General features: G+C 33.9%; 1 protein-coding gene across 3 annotated transcripts in view; it reads right to left on the bottom strand.

Moving 5' to 3' along the window:
- FAT3 (FAT atypical cadherin 3) overlaps positions 1-18423 on the bottom strand; it is a 537424-nt gene that overhangs the window by 363076 nt on the left and 155925 nt on the right. For all 3 annotated transcript variants that reach the window (XM_051986799.1, XM_051986800.1, XM_051986801.1), the window contains exon 2: positions 157-471. In XM_051986799.1, the coding sequence (XP_051842759.1) occupies positions 157-471 (315 nt within the window). The remainder of the gene's footprint in view (positions 1-156; positions 472-18423) is intronic.

Here is an 18423-nt window from a genome sequence, read left to right as displayed (position 1 = left end):
CTTAAAAGATTAGAGAATAAGTCTCCTTTTTGTAATATTGCTTCAGGCAAAAAGAACGTGTTGATAACCAGAAAATCAGTAGGAATAAATCTAAATAACAAGTATCCAGTGGATGGATTTCATTGCTCTACTGCTCATCGACAGATGCTTCCTTACCTGTTTTGATGTTTATTACAAAGAAGTTCTGAGGATTCCCACTTGTAATCCTATAAGTTAGTTTTTCATTCGAACTGGAATCTGGATCCTCAGCCTGGATCTGAATAACCGATACATCCTTAGGAGAGTTTTCCATGACCACAGGATAGTAAATGGGCTCAGAAGTTAAAGGAGCATTGTCATTTACATCTTCAATCTCAATGTAGACTTCAATAGTAGAATAAAGGGGGACAACACCGCGATCGGTTGCATATACAGTCAGCCAATATGACCCTGTTGTTTCTCGATCAAGAATGTCCGCAGTGTAGATGACTCCTGCAAGAAAACACAGCAAGAATACCACCAAAAGTTACTACAGATTACTCAAAGTAATCATTTTAATTAAATTGTCTTAACTAAGGTAAATTCAATATTACTTCAATTTAAGAAAATTTGGTGTCTAGTCCAGTGGATAGAGCTGGATCTGGAATCAGGAAGTTCATATCTAGCCTCAAACACTTCCTAATTGTGTGACTGAGCAAGTCACTTAACTCCTGCCTCAGTTTCCTACTGTGTCAAACAGGGAAATTAATAGCACTTACCTTCTAGAGTTGTGAAGATCAAATGAGATAAGTATAAAATATTCATTATATAAGTATATATAATTATGCATATAAAATTATATAAGCATATATAAACTATATAAATGTCAGCAATTATAATTGTTATTATTATTTAAAGATATAAGAGATCATCTAAATTAATGAATGTTTACCTAGCTGAATGGAATTTAATTGTACCCAATCTTCCTATTGTATAGTTAGGAAACAAAAAAGAGAGAAAGAATATGATTTGTGCTAATGACAGAGGTGGGACATGATTATTTGTGACCATTCCCATGTTCTTTATTGATTTTTTAAATCATAACCTACCCCTCATGGGGGAGGGAGGAAATCAGGAAAAATCCTTTAAATAGTGGCTCTTCTAGTAAACAAAATTACATTTAGAAAAGTTCAATTTTGAAACATGACTGTATAAAATACATCTTTGCCATATATATTACTCTGTTTCTATCTTCGTCCCCATTATCGAGACTCATCTCCTGATCATTCCCACCACCTCCTCAATCTGGCTAAGAGATTAACTCTAAAGGAATAATGCTACATTTTTAGTCAGAGGGCCTAAGTTAGACAATTGTTTTGCCATGTACAACCCAGGTGACAATAATCAAATGACAACCTTTCTCGGTTATATGTAATTTGAGAACACTGGATTCACTGACTGCCAAAGATTTTGTAGCTCTTTGATCTTCTGTTCTCAAAACTAAACTGAATATTAATATTTAAAACAACTTTATCGGGAAAATCTATAATTCTAATTTTGCCTCAAAAACTTACTGCGTGATTCTTGGAAAGTGACTTACCCCTCTGCTGACAGTAGATTTACCTGCTAGAACTGATAAAAAATCCAATGGGACTCCATAAATGGATTCACTATGGTATGGTATAGGATCAGAAATCTAGTGTAAAGAATTCTCAGTCATCTGTTCTAACAGATGATAAACTGGGGCTCCAAGGATGACTAGGTAGTAAGAGGCAGATCAGTGTTTCCAATTCAGATCTCCTGAATTCCAAAACTTACCCTCTTTCCACTAGTAACAAATACTGAAATTCTGAGAGCAAAAAAGTTTGGTCAGAAAATTGTTTCAAATTATGAGCCTTAATGAAACTTAGATATTTGGGGCAATTCTTAACCATGTTTAGCTCTTGCTTCCTATTACTACAAACAATTGAGAAATTGCATTGTATTATTTGAATATTAAAATTTTCTCAAAAGAATCCCTCTCCCATCTTTCTATGCAAAATATAGGAATATTGTTTTATGTTTTCCCTGGTCTTTTTGGATGGGGGAAAAAATCAAATACTACATACAAAGCTATGTGAAATTTTCAGATTATATTTCTCAAAAAAATTTACCATTTTTTTCAGTATCAGTCAGTTCTGCAACAAGAGAAATCCTAATTTCAATTCTGAATATCAAATTGTATTAAATGAAATGAATCATCCATTCATCATTTCTTATAAAAATGGATCTGTTTAAACACAGTGATGCCAGAAGGCTCTGAGAATGAGCTGAATCACTACCAGCTTTCCAAGAGTACTCATTGAACTGTGATCTGCTTTAAGAGAAACTCATTAGGGGCATCCAGGTAGTGCAGTGGACAAAGCACTAGCCCTGAAGTCAGGAGGAACAAAATGAGTTCAAATCTGGCCTTAGACAGATTGCACTTCCTAACTGTGTGACCCTAGACAAGTCACTTAATCCCAATTATCTCAGCAAAAAAAGAAACAAATTAAAAAGAAACTCACTGACTAGGCACAATTTTAAACACGTATAAGAAAATTGTCATCATCTTGTTGTTGATGAGTTTCTACCAGAAAATAGATGCCAGACAAAAAAGCTTTAGAGGAAACATTTTGTACTCAGATGCCCCAATATCTCTAAGCGAAAACCTTAAGAGGGAAAAAAGATGCCTGAGGTTTCACAAAAAAATTGAACAATTCTCAGGTTCCTGCCTCAAGGGTTCTTAATGATTCTGTTGACTGTGTGAAAAGTTGGACTGACAGATTCCAGAAGGTTTTAAAATCCTCGGTGATGAAAGGAGAAAGAGTTTGCCTTCCAAAATAGTTATTGGTCTGCTTTTTTTTCTCCTGGGAAGTTTGAATGAAATAGGCTGATAAGTCCTTCTGTTGATTATGAATAAACAAGATGCCAACTATAGTAACTATGTGGGGAAAAGGGCACTTCTCCAAAAACAATTAAGCTGATAAATCTTTCCCCTTTGGTATCCACAAATGTGCTTGCAATTCTGAACAGCTAAACTGTTCAGGGGGTTGTAACCCAATTAAATTGAAATTTTAAGTTCTAAAGTTGGGGGTAAGAAGAGAATTAATGAGCAATCTAAGCAGAAATTAGCCAGCATTTAAAGAAGCATAAAGCCATTGTCCTTGCTACTGAAATACAACTGACCAAAAGAAAAAGTAAATAGGGATATGCTATAGGACACAAGAGAATACTATTTATTGTTGTTGAAAATATGTGCTACATAATAATTTGGTGTAGAAAAACGATGTAGAAACATGTATTGAACTTTGAGGAAAATGTCTTAAGTCAAAATAGAAATGCTACTCTGCCAACAATGAAAATACTATATAATCAACAACAACCTAGGAAGTAAATATTAAAATGTCCAGGCCAAAAAAGTAATGGGGAGAGGGAGAACTTATCTTGGGTATGATGATTTGTGATGATTACAGAGAAGAATTTTCTCCCTCCTAAATGCATCAGATTATTCAGACTGGAGGTAGAAGTAGTAAAGAAAATTAAAATTTTCTTAATACTACCTGAATCAGATAACTGATCAACATAATCTGAGATAATTTTAATTTGAGACTAGGAAGCCTGGCTATGAGCTTGTCCACCTCAGAAAAAAGGGATAAGTAAACAAAATGCTAGTTATAGCCTACCATCAGATTCCACAGTCTCCTCCTTTTTTTCCCCATTCTTTTCCCATGAAGGCATATCTCTGCTCTTTAGTGAAAACACAATTTACATTCAATCTTTTGAATTTATGTAATCAGATATTTCACCTCTAACTTTGCAGAGAAAAAGTCTTTATTTGCTATGTATCATTGGTTATTAATGAATTGAATCAGCCTATATGTTGGGGGGGGGGGAGGAAAGAAGGTCTATGGATTTCAGTGCAATATCATGCAACAGATCTACCCAAATGGCTATAGAGTGGGACTTATAATCTACAAGGGCCTTGAAAAATAAAAGACAAGAAGACACTGGAATATGACTGGTATATCAGAATAGGTGCAAGGTTGACCATAACACTGCTCTAATAAGATAGAACTAAGGAGAGAAGAAATTAGTAAATGGTAGCCATATAAGCAGCTGTCCATGTAAACTCTACACAGGGTAAACTACAAGCAAGACATGGAAGGGAAAATGTTATTAAGGATCATCTCTGGAATATCTTTTCAATAATGAGCCATTATTAGGGAATACTGGGAAGTAGTAGCACAGTAGCACCTAATTATATATTTAATGAGTGTTTACTGTTTGCTCAGTACAGTCTATGACAGTCTGAGCTACCTAGTTTAAAAAACACACAAAAGAATGGCAGTAAAAATATTGACAATAGAAGAAAGAATTGGGAAAAGAAAAATTTATTAAGCACCTACTATGTGCCAGGGATTATAGACTAACCTATTTATTAAATCACTTGATCCTGAAATGTTATCACATTTGATCCTCAAAACAATACAGGTAGGTACTATTATTGTTTCTATTTTTACAGTTGAATAAACTGAGGCAGACAAAGATTAAGAGATTTTCCCAATGTAACAAAGCTAATAAGTATCTAGGTCTTGATTAGAACTCGGGTTTCATTGGATCTGCTCTCCATCCACTGTTCCTAGGTACAGCAGTTATAGACACAAACCAAGAAACGGTTTTTATTTGTAAGCAATTGGGGGGAAAAAAGACCAAGACATGCTCTTATTCTTCCAGTCAGAGCAAATTAACTGAATTCATGAATTTGCTAATGGAATTTTTCCCAGTCAACCAAAGTTTATCTGCTCTTTAGCTATCACAGAGATAATTCACAAATGTATATATTTATACAATCTGGTATTCCACCTTTCACTTCTGAGAAATATAAAAGCTAGCACTGGAAAGGACCCTGAGGAGCTATCTAGTCAGAATCACAGAATTAAAGAATCACAGAATTTGAGAGTTAGAAAATACCTCTGGAGCCATCTAGTCCCATCCATTTACAAAAAAAAATTCCCCACTACAGCATGCTTGGCAAATAGCCCTCCAGCCTCTGCCTGAAATTTGCCAGAGGGCAGGGGGAGGGTAGAGAACCCACTTCTTAGTCATTATACTTTTAGACAGTATTAAATATTAATAAGAAGGTTTTTCTAACATAAAGTCTAAATTTGTCTCTGTAGTCAATATAATAAAAATGGCAATTCTACCTATGCTAATTTACTTAATAAATGCTATACCAATCAAACTACCAAAGAATTCTTTAATAAAACTAGAAGAAGAGATAATAAAATTCATCTGGAAAAATGAGAGAACAAGAGTATCAAGGGAATCAATGAAATAAAGTGTTACAGAAAGTACCTTAGCAGTACTGGATTTCAAATTGTATTACAAAGCAGTATGCATGAAAACAATCTGGTACTGGTTAAGAAACAGAGTGGTGTATTAGTGGAACAGATTAAATATTAAATATATACCAGTAAATGACCATAGTAATCTAGTGTTCAAATAGGTTGATCAACTTAAAGACCCAAACTTTTGAGGCAAGAACTCATCATTTTTATACAAAATTTTGGGAAAACTGAAAAGCAGTTTGGGAGAAACTAGCCTTAGAACATCTCACACTCTATACCAAAATAAGGTCAAATTGGTTATATGAGTTTGACATAAAAGGTGATATCATAAATAAAGTAAGAGACCAAGGTATGTTTTACCTGAAAAATTTATGGAAAAGGGAAGAATTTATGACCAAACATGAGATAGTAAATTTTGAGATGTAAAATGGATAATTTTTATTACATCAAATTAAAAAAGTTTTTCTAACGTAAAACCTGCAGCCAAGATTAGGAGGGAAGCAGGAATAAGGGGAAAGGGGGAATTTACAACAACTTTTTCTAATAAAGTCTTCATTTTTCAAACATATGGATAACTTAGTCAGATTTATAAGAATACAAATCATTCCCTAATTGAAAAATGGTCAAAGGCAGTTTTCAGAAGCCAAAGGTATCAATAGTTACATAAAAAATGCTCTAAATCACTATTGATTAGAAAAATGCAAATGAGAACTCCTCTAGAAATATCATCTCACATCTATCATATTATTTAATATGAAAAAAATGATAAATGATGGAGAAAATGTGAAAACATTAGGATACTAATACACTGTTGATGGGAACTGCTCCAACCATTCTGGAAAACAATTTGGAACTATATCCAAAGAGTTATTAAAATTTGCATACCCTTTGACCCAGCAATACCACTAGCAGTATGTATCCCAAAGAGATCAAAGAAAAAGGGAAAGGATTTTTTAGTAAAAAAAAAAATTTATAACAGCTCCTCTTATGATGGTAAAACACTGAAAATTGAAGATATGTCCATTAATTGAGAAATGACTCAACAATCTGTGGCATATCACTGGGATGGAATACCATTATGCTATGAGAAATGGCAAGGAGAATGTATCCAGAAAAATGTGGGAAGTCTTATTGAACTTATGCAAAGTGAAATGAGGAGAATCAGGAGAACATTGTACACAATAACAACAACACTATACAATGATCAACTGTTAAAGAATTAGCTATTCTGATCAAGACAATGATCCAAGACAGTTCTCCAAAAAACTAATGATAAAGTACACCATCCACATTCAGAGAAAGAGTTGATAAGCTGTGATCACAGATTGAAGTATATTTTCACTTTATTTTTTTTTTGGTTGAATGTATTTTCTTTTGAAACATGGCAGATATGGAAATATGTATTGCATGACTTTACATATATAATCAATATCATATTGTTTGCCGTCTCAATGGGCTGAAGAGGAACAGAAGGAACAGAATTTTTTAAATTAAAAAAAAGAATGTTAAAACAATTTCATGTAATTGGGAAATATTTAATGAAATAAATAACGCATACATTAAAATAAATTTGCTTCTTTTTGACTTCTATCACTCTCTGGGGCAACCAGTACAAATCTAATCATTCCTGCATATCAAATTATTGAAGATGTGCAAACCTCTTCTCCCAGGTTTCTTTTCTATCTTTAAGTTGATCATACTGAGAAATTAAGATCACTGTCTCCACTCCACTGTGGAGACATGGAACTTCCTTCCAAATCCCAAATATCACAAATATAACAGGGAAAAGCAAAATGACACAGATGTAAATTTCTTTGCCTAGTAAATAGGAAAAGTTTTATGAAGGATGTATCACTTGAACTATGCCTTGATGGAATGTGTTTGAATTTTTGGTAGAAAACAAAAACAGATTTAAATAACATCAATTCTAAACATTCACAATGTTTTCATTCAACTAATCTGTGAGTTCAAATTCTAGCAGGATGTAAAGTCCTTAAGGTTACAAGTTGTTTTGACTGTTCCTTTTTATCCTCAGCAATTAGCTCTGCACTTGGAATCAAGTAAATTCTTAATAAATGCTTTCAGATTACTTGATAAGAAACAAAGTAAGAAAAGCTGGAATACTAATGCTCATTTCCAATGGTTTGGCCAATTTAAAAATGCTCACCAGGTCATAGTGTGGACAAGACAATGAAAAACCAAATTTGAATGAATGAATAAAAAACCAACAAAAGAGTGAACTAAAAAGCATTTACTATGTGTTAGGTATCAAGTGCTGGAGATAAAATTAAAAGACAAGCAGACAATCCCTGTATTCAAAATATTTACGTTCTAATGAGAAAAAAAAAACACAGTAAGGGGAGCTAAAAAGGCTGAGATGGCAAGGAGATAGTTTGAAGACCTAGATTTCTTGAAGCTAACCACAATTTCAAGTCATCCTAACCCTGTGGTCCACATAAAGCTTTCCTAAAGCTAAATTTTCAAAAATGTGAGTATAAATATTTGTATGTTTATTTGTGTAGTTAGACAATCTCCTCCAACAGAATGTAAGTCCCTTGAGGGCATGATACATAATAGTGTAGATACATAATAGACAGCTCTCAAAACTGGCTGATTGCAATGATTTGAAGCCTACCCTTATGCTTTGTATATAATAGATATTTGTTGTAATGAACTTAAATGTTTGCAAATTCCCCCTCTTATTTTGCCACAAATCTACCAGCTTGTAACTTCATAGTTAAGAGAGATTCAGAACTGAAAACCCTTTATGTACCAGAGAAAGAGACTGAACTCAAGAGCTAAAAAGTAAATTGCCTAGTGTAACACAGATAAGAACTTGTTCAGGTCCTCTGGCTCTAAAGAGATATTTCCTACATGCTGTAATCAAATGTCTGTATTTTCACCAGTGGGTCCTGGTTTGTTGTAGCAACATAAGATGAGTCAATTTTTCTCTTTTGGTCCTTTAAATGTTTAAAGGCACAATGACCATAGGGGCAGCTGGGGATAAACTAGCCCTAGAATCAAGAAGAACTGAGTTCAAATACAATCTCAGATACTTACTAGCTTATGACCCTGGGCAAGTCACCTTGACTGTCTCCTTTGCCCTCCTCCTCTAAAGCTACAGTGACCATGGCTGCTAAAAACTGAAAATTCTATTTTTAGAGTTAAAAGCAACATTATTTTGAGTGACCTTGTGGCACGTTAGGCTCCCATTAAATTTAGAAATAATGAAAACTCCAGAATCAATAGTGTTTATTAATATATAGACACATAATTAAGCAATTATAATTTACATACATATGAACACTACATAGTATTTCCACAGGTTTTCTGATTATGATGTTGAAATATTAATTAATTTATGGAATTAGTCACTGATTTGTGCTCTACACAAAGGGAAATTCTCTTAGGAGGGGACATGAGGTTCATCTTTCCATCCTCGCTTTCTATCAATGAATTCATTGTGCCATGCTTGTTCGTGGTAGGGGTGGCCGTAAGCACAGTTTAATCCCTGTTCTAAAGCTCCCGGTTTATAAGAAAAGAGGAACCGTGATGGAGTCCTTTTGGACTGGTGGGAGTGGAGAATCAATTTGCCTGAATTTTAGATACTTACTGAGAAAGAGCATTGTGGTAGGAAGAGGGGTTATGTTTTGATAAGGTGCAGACTACTGAAGCAAATAGCAAAAGAGTACAGAGGCAGATGGTAGGGGAGACAGGTAAAGGGAAGTAGACAGTAGTGGGGAAGACATTGGCGGAGGAAGGCCCAAAGAATCGCAAATAACCACAGATTGGAGTTGGGAACCCTTTGCAGCATGAAACTTTAGCAAATGGAGAGGTAGGAGTGCTCAAAAGACAGGAGTTTGCGGTCTATTTTTATAGGTTTTTGGTGATGGGAGATAGACTAGTTCTTAGCCATACTATCTTAGACTTAGTTCAATAATATATGTGTTTTATCTTAAAGTTAGCAGGAATTTCTTAGCTTTAGTTCATCAATATAATACTTTAATGGTCTTACTGCACCTGTCTGTGACGCTTATAGACCAAATTAGTAGGAGGACTAAGAGACTATTACACATGGGCTTGGCTAGCTCCACCTAGTTTAATGCATAGTCTTTGGATGTGGCCATAGTTAATTTATGAGGCAGTTATCAGTGGTTCCAATGGCTACCCTGATTTATAAGACAGCTTGCAAATATCTATTTTTTACCTTTAATTTATAGGACAGTTTGTAAGTTACTTTTAGGTTCCCTTTTCTAATCTTATGTCCTACTATTATTACCGTAAAGTTACCTTGAATTACTTATTAACTTAACTTACTAAACTAGCTATGAGGGACAGAAGTAAGAAACCTTCTCATCAGTATCATGGTACCCTGTAAATTAGCAGTGAAAAGAGCTAAGGCATAAGGCAAAAAGGACTAGTGTGGTTACTTCTCTAGAGCATTTGGTTATTCTCAGGCCCCAGCTTTTCCTCTGCTTGGTTACTTACATCTTATATGCTTTGTAAAATATTACAAAGTTCTTACCTAAGGTTTCAAGTGAGACAAGCCCCTTTAGAATTAGTCCCCTCTTATAAGCAGTGACATAAAAAGAGCAAATTTACTTCCTGTTAAAAAAAAAAAAAACAGCCCCAAAATGCATATCACAGTCAGAGATTCCAGGATTGTACAACAAAAACATATATACTATTCAATTTCTAAATTAATTATATCATGTCTGAGTATTAGAATACACTATTCTACCCATAAGTCACAAGGCATCACCATTCTGGTATTAATTTTTCTTTTAGTATAATCAGATAAGTCTTGCTTCTTCTGGCATCCTTCCTTTTTCTCTAGGTGGGAGGGAAAGATACATATGTTCACATACTAATTTTATTTAATGTAGTATTTTTGCTTTCTCTATAACAAAGGAGGTAAACTACAATTCTTTGGTTTTTTTATTATTTAATTTTACAAGTAGATAAATAGATAATATTTATTTATTTTCCACTCTATAACTGTGCACAGCTTGAACCAGGATTAGTTGATCTCAGCATGAACATATATTAGCCATAATTGTTCTTTCTTTATTCTCAAATAAAAATATATTCAAGGGGAAAATAATGTATGCTATTTTCATTTAATATGACTTGAATATTTGAAACAGAAAATAAAAATAGGAACGTGTGCATAAGTTAGTTAAATTCTCCATGCTGCTATAAAAATACCTGGGTTGGTCACTTCGACATAAATCAATGACCCTGCTCTTCTCAGGCCTTACTACTTTTGCTCCTTTGTTACTATATTTCAAATGACACCCTATCCAAAGCAGAATGTTATTCAACTTCTACAATATCTCCAAAGTTAACAGCTGGTACCACAGGAGAAGGTGGGACAGGAGGGCTGGCCCATCTTAAAGAAGCATCTCCACAACAACTCTCTTAAGTGGTTTCATAGACTGCTTTCTTAAGTGATATATTTGTAAAAACAAAAACAAAAAAATTCATAATTTGTGTGTAAGTTATGTATTTCAAACACTGAAGACTTGAAAATCCTCATAAAATCTCACATACTATGATATTCTTTGAGAGGTATCAGAATGTAATGGAGAGGCAACTAGGTGATTCAATGGAGAGAATACTGGGCCTGGAAACAGAAATATCCAAGTTCAAAATCAGTCTCAGATACTTACTAACTGTGTGACTGTTTGCCTTAATCTAGTGGAAAAGGAAATAGCAAACCACTTCACTATCTTTGCCAAGAATACCTCATAGACAGTATGAAAACTCCACGGACAGAATCCGCCATCTGGGGATTTCTTGGCAGAGATACTGGAGTACTCTGCCATTTCTTTCTCCAGCTCATTTTACAGATGAGGAACTGAGGCAAACAGGGTTAAGTGGTTCGTCCAGGTCACAGAGCCAAGAGTAATATACAGAGTAAGTATCTGAGGCCAGATTTGAAGTCAGAAAGATATTTTCTTAACTTCAGACCCAGCATTTTCTTACCACATGGGTGGTGCATGAGTAAGTGCATAATAAATGCTTGTTGATCTGACCTGACATTCTTATTCTTTGCAAGTATTCCTGACATATTTTGTGTGAGGGTATCAAACTCAAAAAGGAACATGACCACTAAACCTTACACTAAGATATCTGTAGGCTACATATTAACTTAAAATATATTATCTATAGTCTATTTTATTTTTGTTTTATTAAATATTTCTCAATAATGCTTTTATCTGATTTGGCTTTGGATATGTGATTGACACATCTGTCTTAGTGGACAGAAGCCTGGTTTTGGAATTTGGCAGAAGTGGACGCAAGTCTTACTTCTGACACAAACTTTCTTGAGTGACTTTGGACAATTCATCCAACCTCTCAGTGGTGAAGGTAAAATTCTAAAGATTATCAGTTGCAAAGCTGGTGTCAATCTGTATTAACAAAGGGAATTTTCTCACATGGCGCTGATGAAATTATAGGTCTTAGACCAAAACACATACATACCTACGCTGATACCCCCAAATAAGGAGAGACCACAATGAACTCTCTGGATTTCCATCAGTACACATGTAGGTTTCATGCTTCTCTTTTATCCCAGAGTTATCTCCTATTGATTCAACATCTTTTATCTTTACAGAAGTAAAAGGAAAACCCCACAACAGTTGTTGAAAACAATGACAAGTTGAATCTGAAGCAGCCTTGATTCCATGTTATTTACCATGGCTTTAACCTAGGGAGCTATGGGTAAAATTAAGGAAAAGCGCTCCGGGCTGAATTTAAGCTTTTATTTGTAGTTAATGAGAAGGGACAGTATGCCTTGTCAGTTCAGAACTTAGGGACTCCAAAATTTAGCTTACAAATTTAAGAAAGTCTAGCTGCCTTTGAACTCTTCAAAATTGGCAGAAAAAAATACAAAGCACATACATCATATCTAACCATTGTTCAGATGTTCTTTTAGGATGGCCTTTGTTATGCCCTGATTTTTCAGTAGCACTGCCAGCAAAAGGTAAAGTTAGGATTGTGAAATATAGTTTTGACTTGCATATTATTTCATACTTTCTCAATTTCAAACTTTCTCTTTTTAGTTGCTGTTCAAATACTTCCAAGGCATGTAACTATGGGTGTTAATTTACATACTTGCCAAAAGGGATATTTTTTCAGTTCCATAAATTTAAAAAATGATATTTTGAAAATAATGCTTAGAAATTTATTGAAAATGAAAAAAGATTTGCTTTATTGTTGTTCTCATCCATCCTTTGACCCTGAATCTTTGCACTGGTTGTCTACTATGCCTGGGATGAACTCCTTCATCTTTATTTTCAGTATCTCTCAGATTCAAAGGTTAGCTCAAAAATCATCTTCATTTTTAAGGTCATTTTTAAAAATTCAGTTCCATTTTATTTATAGTTTCAAATTCTTTCCTTCCACTTTGCTTTCGCTTTCCAATTAATAAAGCAGGGAGACTAACATTAATTACAAAAATGAAGTCATATTAAACATGTTTTCATACTAGCTAAGGTTTGTTTGGTGCTTAGGGGTAGAGAAATGAGAAAAAGGAGAAAAATACTTTAATTTGCACACTCCATAAAAAAAACCTCTTCTCTCAGTTATTTTGTATATAGTCTACATAGAACTATATTTGGACATGCTGTCTTCACAGGGACAATGTAAATTCCTTGATGATAGGGACTTTTATCTATAACCCCAGAGCCTGATATGATGTCTGACATATAGCAGGTACTTAATGCAAGATGATTGAAGAGAAAAATAAAACAGAAAAATTTACTCATGCTTCTGACTATGTATGGAATCAACAATAAGTTCTTACCATTATGTTATTGGAAGCACTATATGTTTGAATTATTACTATTTATAATCATATTCCTCCTAGGTTCTATAGATAGCACCACTAGTGCTTTGAACACAGTAGATATTTAATAAGATTTTTGTTAAGAGATAGAATGAATGAGTGAGTGAGTAAATGAATGACAGTCATCAGGTAACTCCATCTTCATAGAAAGAGAAATGGGCTTAAATTGCAGTACAAAGGTTTAAGATGAGATATTTTGACTGCCTTAAAGTTAAATTTACAGAAGGCAAGCAAAGTTGATACCCTTTCAAACCTTATGTTTCAATTAAAAAAGGAAATTGTCTGAAGTGGCCATGTCAAATTTAAATCCCATTCAATATTGAAATTCTTTGTTTAGTATTTAAAGGCCTTCATGACTTCATTCCCACCTGCCATTTTAGTATCATTCCCCTTCATAAATTGCACAGTTCAGCTCATATGGCCATCTTGCTAGTCAGCACGTATAAGAGTTCCATCTCCATCCCTTTGCTCTGGCTGGCTATGTCCTATACCTCTTTCCTTTGCATTCCATCCTAAAACTTTTTAGAATCTCCAATAATATCCTTCAAAGCTGAACTCAGACACTATTCCCTCAAGAGGCCTCTTCTGATTCCCTCCGGTCCTAGTATTTTATATGAAAACATTATCTTAATTTTTTTTCTCGACAGTATTTAATTTTTCCAAATAGGTATATAGTTTTCACCATTCACTTTTGATTTCCAGACTTTTTCTCCCTCCCTCTCTTACCTCTCTCTTACCTAAACAGCAAGCAATCCAATATAGATTAAATACATACAAATCTTTTAAAAATATTATCTTCATATTTCCTATAGTGCACAAGAAAAATCTGCTTGTCTTAATTTTGAATATATTTTTATAAACTTAAATATACAATGTTAACTTAATATAATGTAAGCTGAAGGCTGGCCCTTTGTATCACCAGCACCTAACACAGAGTAAGTTCTTAATAAACTTATATTAATTTCAATAATTTGTTTATTGACAGATATATACTTGAATATTAAAAGAAAGCAAAGATGACTTCCAGCAACTTGTCTTATTTGAGAACTCAAAGGTGAAAGTACACTAGTCTGGCAAACTCAAGATAGGTTGCATCTAGCCCCACCAGAGGGAATACATCTTTCGGGAAGCTCAGAGAGCTATTTGATTATATAAGTAAACTCAAATTTCATAAGATTTAGAGTCAGTATAAAAAATAGAGGGACAGCAAACAAGAAGACATGCAGAGGTCTCAAAGTCTGATTAAACCTCCTTGGTAGAATGCATGACCTCTGGAAGGGAAGGGTACCCCTCAGACTAATGAGAGCATATACAATCAATAAAGCAAACTATGTGCTAAAAGGAAAGTTGTTGGGGAAGGCAGTAAATTAATTAACTAAACTAGAATTTGGCCCGAGCATGGGGTTAATTAATATTCCTTCACTTTAAAAAGTGCTATGGGGTTTTTAATAAAATGTCAGGACCCAAGCTCGCTCGCTCTCTCCCCTGCAGGATAAAAATGTTGAGTCAGATGCACTGTCAGGTATTAGCCACTCTCTAATTCCATTTGGGATCACTTCTTACCATCTGTGCAAAGGAGTATAATCAGTGTCAAGGATTGTACTGGACATTCTTCCGAGTCTGTCTGAGTAAATGGGCTTAAAATTCAAGTCACGGTTCTATAGAGATTGTTCTTTTCCTCTCAAAAGCATTTTATACTTAAAGAGGAATTACTCTGAGCTAATGACAGGGGAAAATGCATCCACATACATTCATAATACATATACATAAATGCACTATCAGAAGATTAAAACATCTTACAATGAAGATCCTCTCTTATGGAAACAAGAATGAGGCTATTGCTAAAACATGGCAGACATTATTACTTTTAAAACGCTATTTAAATTTATTGTGTGTATGCATACATGCAGCACACATGCATGTATGTGTAAGGTGCATATATATGTTATACATGCATAAGGGTGTATATTTGTGCATGTCAAACAAATCCATATCTACAATGATATATACAACCATTAACTCACATAGAAGAAAAGTATTAAACACTGGGAGACAGTATGTGGTAGAAACAATGCTAGCTTTGGAATCAGGAGAACTGGATTTAAATACAGATTATATTATATTATCTTTTTGATATGTCAAAATTAAATCTGAATCTCAGTTTCTTATTTGGAAAATCAACTTATCTATCTGTCAAAAACATTTATTAAGCATTTATTTGCAGTAATAAATGCTAGAGATACAATGAATGATAAAAATTAGTGCCTGAATCCAGGGAGTTCACTTTCTAACTGGGAAAACAACATGTAGAAAATTAGGCACATACAACTTAAAGTAGATACTAATTAAGCTCATGAGAAAAAAATATATTACTATAAAAATCTTATAAGACTAAATTATATCTTATTAGGGGCTCAATATATTTAAACTTTTTTGTATGACCTATTTTAAAGAGTTCTCTGAGGAAAGTGATTTAAAATTTGAACTATGAGTCAATAAGTATTCATTAAATATCTGGTGTTAGATCAATTCTTGAGCTAAGTAGAGAACATACAAAATAAATAAAAAATAAATGTAATTATTGCATAATAAACAAAATAAAATAAATGTCTACCTTTAAGAAGCTCACAATCTACTGAGAAATACAATGTTTGTATATTGAAATAAATATTAAAATAAATACAAATTGGTGGGGTAAAAGGGAGTTGAAGGGAGTCAGGAAAAGTCTGTCAAAATGCAAATGAATTAATGAATGATGAAGCATTTAAGTAATTATTATATACTAGTAACTATGCAAAATCCTGTTGATTAAAAAGCAAACACAAACAAAAAAGCTAGACCATCATCTCTCAAGAAATGTACATTCTAATTGCTGTTCAGTAATTTTTTGGCAGCATTCAACTCTTCATCATCCCATTTGGTTTTTGGGTTTTTTTTTGGGGGGGGAAACCATACTGGAGCGGGTTTGCCATTTCTTTCTCCAGCTCATTTTACATATGAGGAAATTGAGGCAAATAGGATTAGGTGACTTTCCTAGGGTCATAGCTAATAAGTATCTGAGGCCAAATTTGAATGCAGTTGTTTGACGTCTGGTGCTCTTTCTACTGTACCACTTATCTAACCAAGAGGATGCTACTGAAATAATCCTAGTAAAAGATAGAGAAAGGCTTAAACTGGAGTGACATCTATATGAAGCTCCCATGTAACAGTGTTCAAAAAAATCAAAGGAACAAGTACTTTTCCATATATATTATATAAGGTAACAATCATTATTAATAACATTTAGCAAAACCCTTTCATTAAAGCTTTCTATCTTAAAGTCTTAACCTAGGATTTTTGTTTCTCTTATCATCTCTTGAGGTTTTAATCTCACAAAATGCTTTTTTTTTTCCTTGTCAAGAGCATTGGCTAAATCTTTTAGACAGTAGAACAGTCTGATAATTAAGTTAGGTTAATTTAGTTATAGCTCCTTTACTATAAACAGGACAAATGGAATTTTTGAAATTTGCTTGTTTTCTGTACAATGAAAACAACAAATGTTCTGTTCCCTGTTCCCCCCCCCCCCAAGCAAGGAAACAAGCTATAATTGTGGCAGAGGCTCAGGGGGTATAACCAGGGCCCAAAAGGAAAGAAAGGTATTGCTCTCTCTAATTGAGTTCTCTTGTTCTCATCTCCTATAGATTTCCTGGATTGTTTTCCAATTTCCATTCCCATTCCATCCATTAAATAACTCCCATTTCCAATACCCACTTTACCCTTGCATCCATCTTTTCTTTTTAATTATGGTGAAATGCACCTACTTGCTCAGATCTAAGCTATAAAGGTTCCAATAAGAACTTTGACAAATATAAACTTATTCTATAAAGGCAGTACCCCAAATGGCAGGGGAAGAGAGAGAAAAATGCACTTTAGTTATGATCTTGCAAAAAGATTTTGGTACACATATGTATTCACAAACATACAAAGTCTATAAGAATAGCAATTCCCTGAAATGAGGTACTGGGAGGATGGCAGAGAATCATCTTCCTTCAAAATATTTTCCTCTTAGAGCCATGCCTGTGGTGTTTGTTGGAGATAGGCTATCTTAAGGAATTTTTATATTTATGTTCCCAGTGAAAGTTGTTTAAATAACAATAAATCTAAATGCTAGTTTTGCAAGCAAATTTGTGTTTTCTTAAAGGAAAAAAATTGACCAGTGGTAATCTCTTCTTTTGGCATTGGTAAACAAACTACTTTCCAGTTTGGATAGCTTGGAAATAACAGACAGTGGTTAGGAATTAGGTTGCTGATTTTTTTTCCTATTTATAAATGTGACTGTCTATTCAAATAAATCTCAGACTTTATAAGTCACAAAGTTAGAAAGTAAAATGCATAGAAGGGGGAAAGAAGGCATTTTAAGAGGTTCAAATAAGATGTAATAACTTAGAAGATGCAACATGTCATAATGGCTAGAAAGCTTGGCTTGCAATCAGGTAAATGTGAGTTTAAGTCCTGTCTGACATACAGATCTTGTTGGACTCTCAAAAAGTCACTTAATATTTCAAAAGTGCACTAGTTGAGAATATACTACCAGTGAAATTAGGCAAAAAAAAAAAATAACAAAGGAAGAAAATAATGTTAATCAACATTTATATAACATTTAAGGTTTTCAAAATATTATGCATACTCATATATAAATGTGCATGTTATAGTGATATAAGTGTATGTGGACATGAATATATATCTAATTCAATCCTCACAATAAGTCTATGAATTAAGCGTTATTATTTTCCTGGTGAGAAAAAGGCTGAGAGAGGTAAATAACTTACTTGGGCAGTCTCACACATTTGAAGTTTCTGAGGCAGGATTTGAACATATCTTCCTGATTCCACATATACCTAGCTATCTCAGGGTAATCAAAAGTACCAAAATAATGTTAACTTACATTCAACAGGCTCATGTTCAGATATCTGATGTTATAAAAGATACATATGAAAAGTTCAGTACCCCTAGGAAAAAAAGACTGATGGAAAAAAATCAAAATATAGGGGGCTAGCTTTAGATATTCTAACAAAGGTAAATTTTGTGTCTAAAAACCATCTTCCAAGTTAAAGTCAGGTTTTCTTTGTCAGGGAAAAAGGAAATAATGAGAACAAAAGTTCCCATTTCCTCCTTCTGGGCCCATATTCAAAGATTTTCCAACTTGATAGGTCCTGGCAGATCCTCACCTCCAGGCAGAGTTTCAGAAAAGCAAAGATCACTTGT

Source organism: Antechinus flavipes, chromosome 3 (genome assembly GCF_016432865.1).
Source record: "Antechinus flavipes isolate AdamAnt ecotype Samford, QLD, Australia chromosome 3, AdamAnt_v2, whole genome shotgun sequence".
In the NCBI taxonomy this organism is placed as follows: domain Eukaryota; kingdom Metazoa; phylum Chordata; class Mammalia; order Dasyuromorphia; family Dasyuridae; genus Antechinus; species Antechinus flavipes.
Note: the sequence above shows the minus strand (reverse complement) of the source record. Positions and strands in the feature narration are given on the sequence as shown.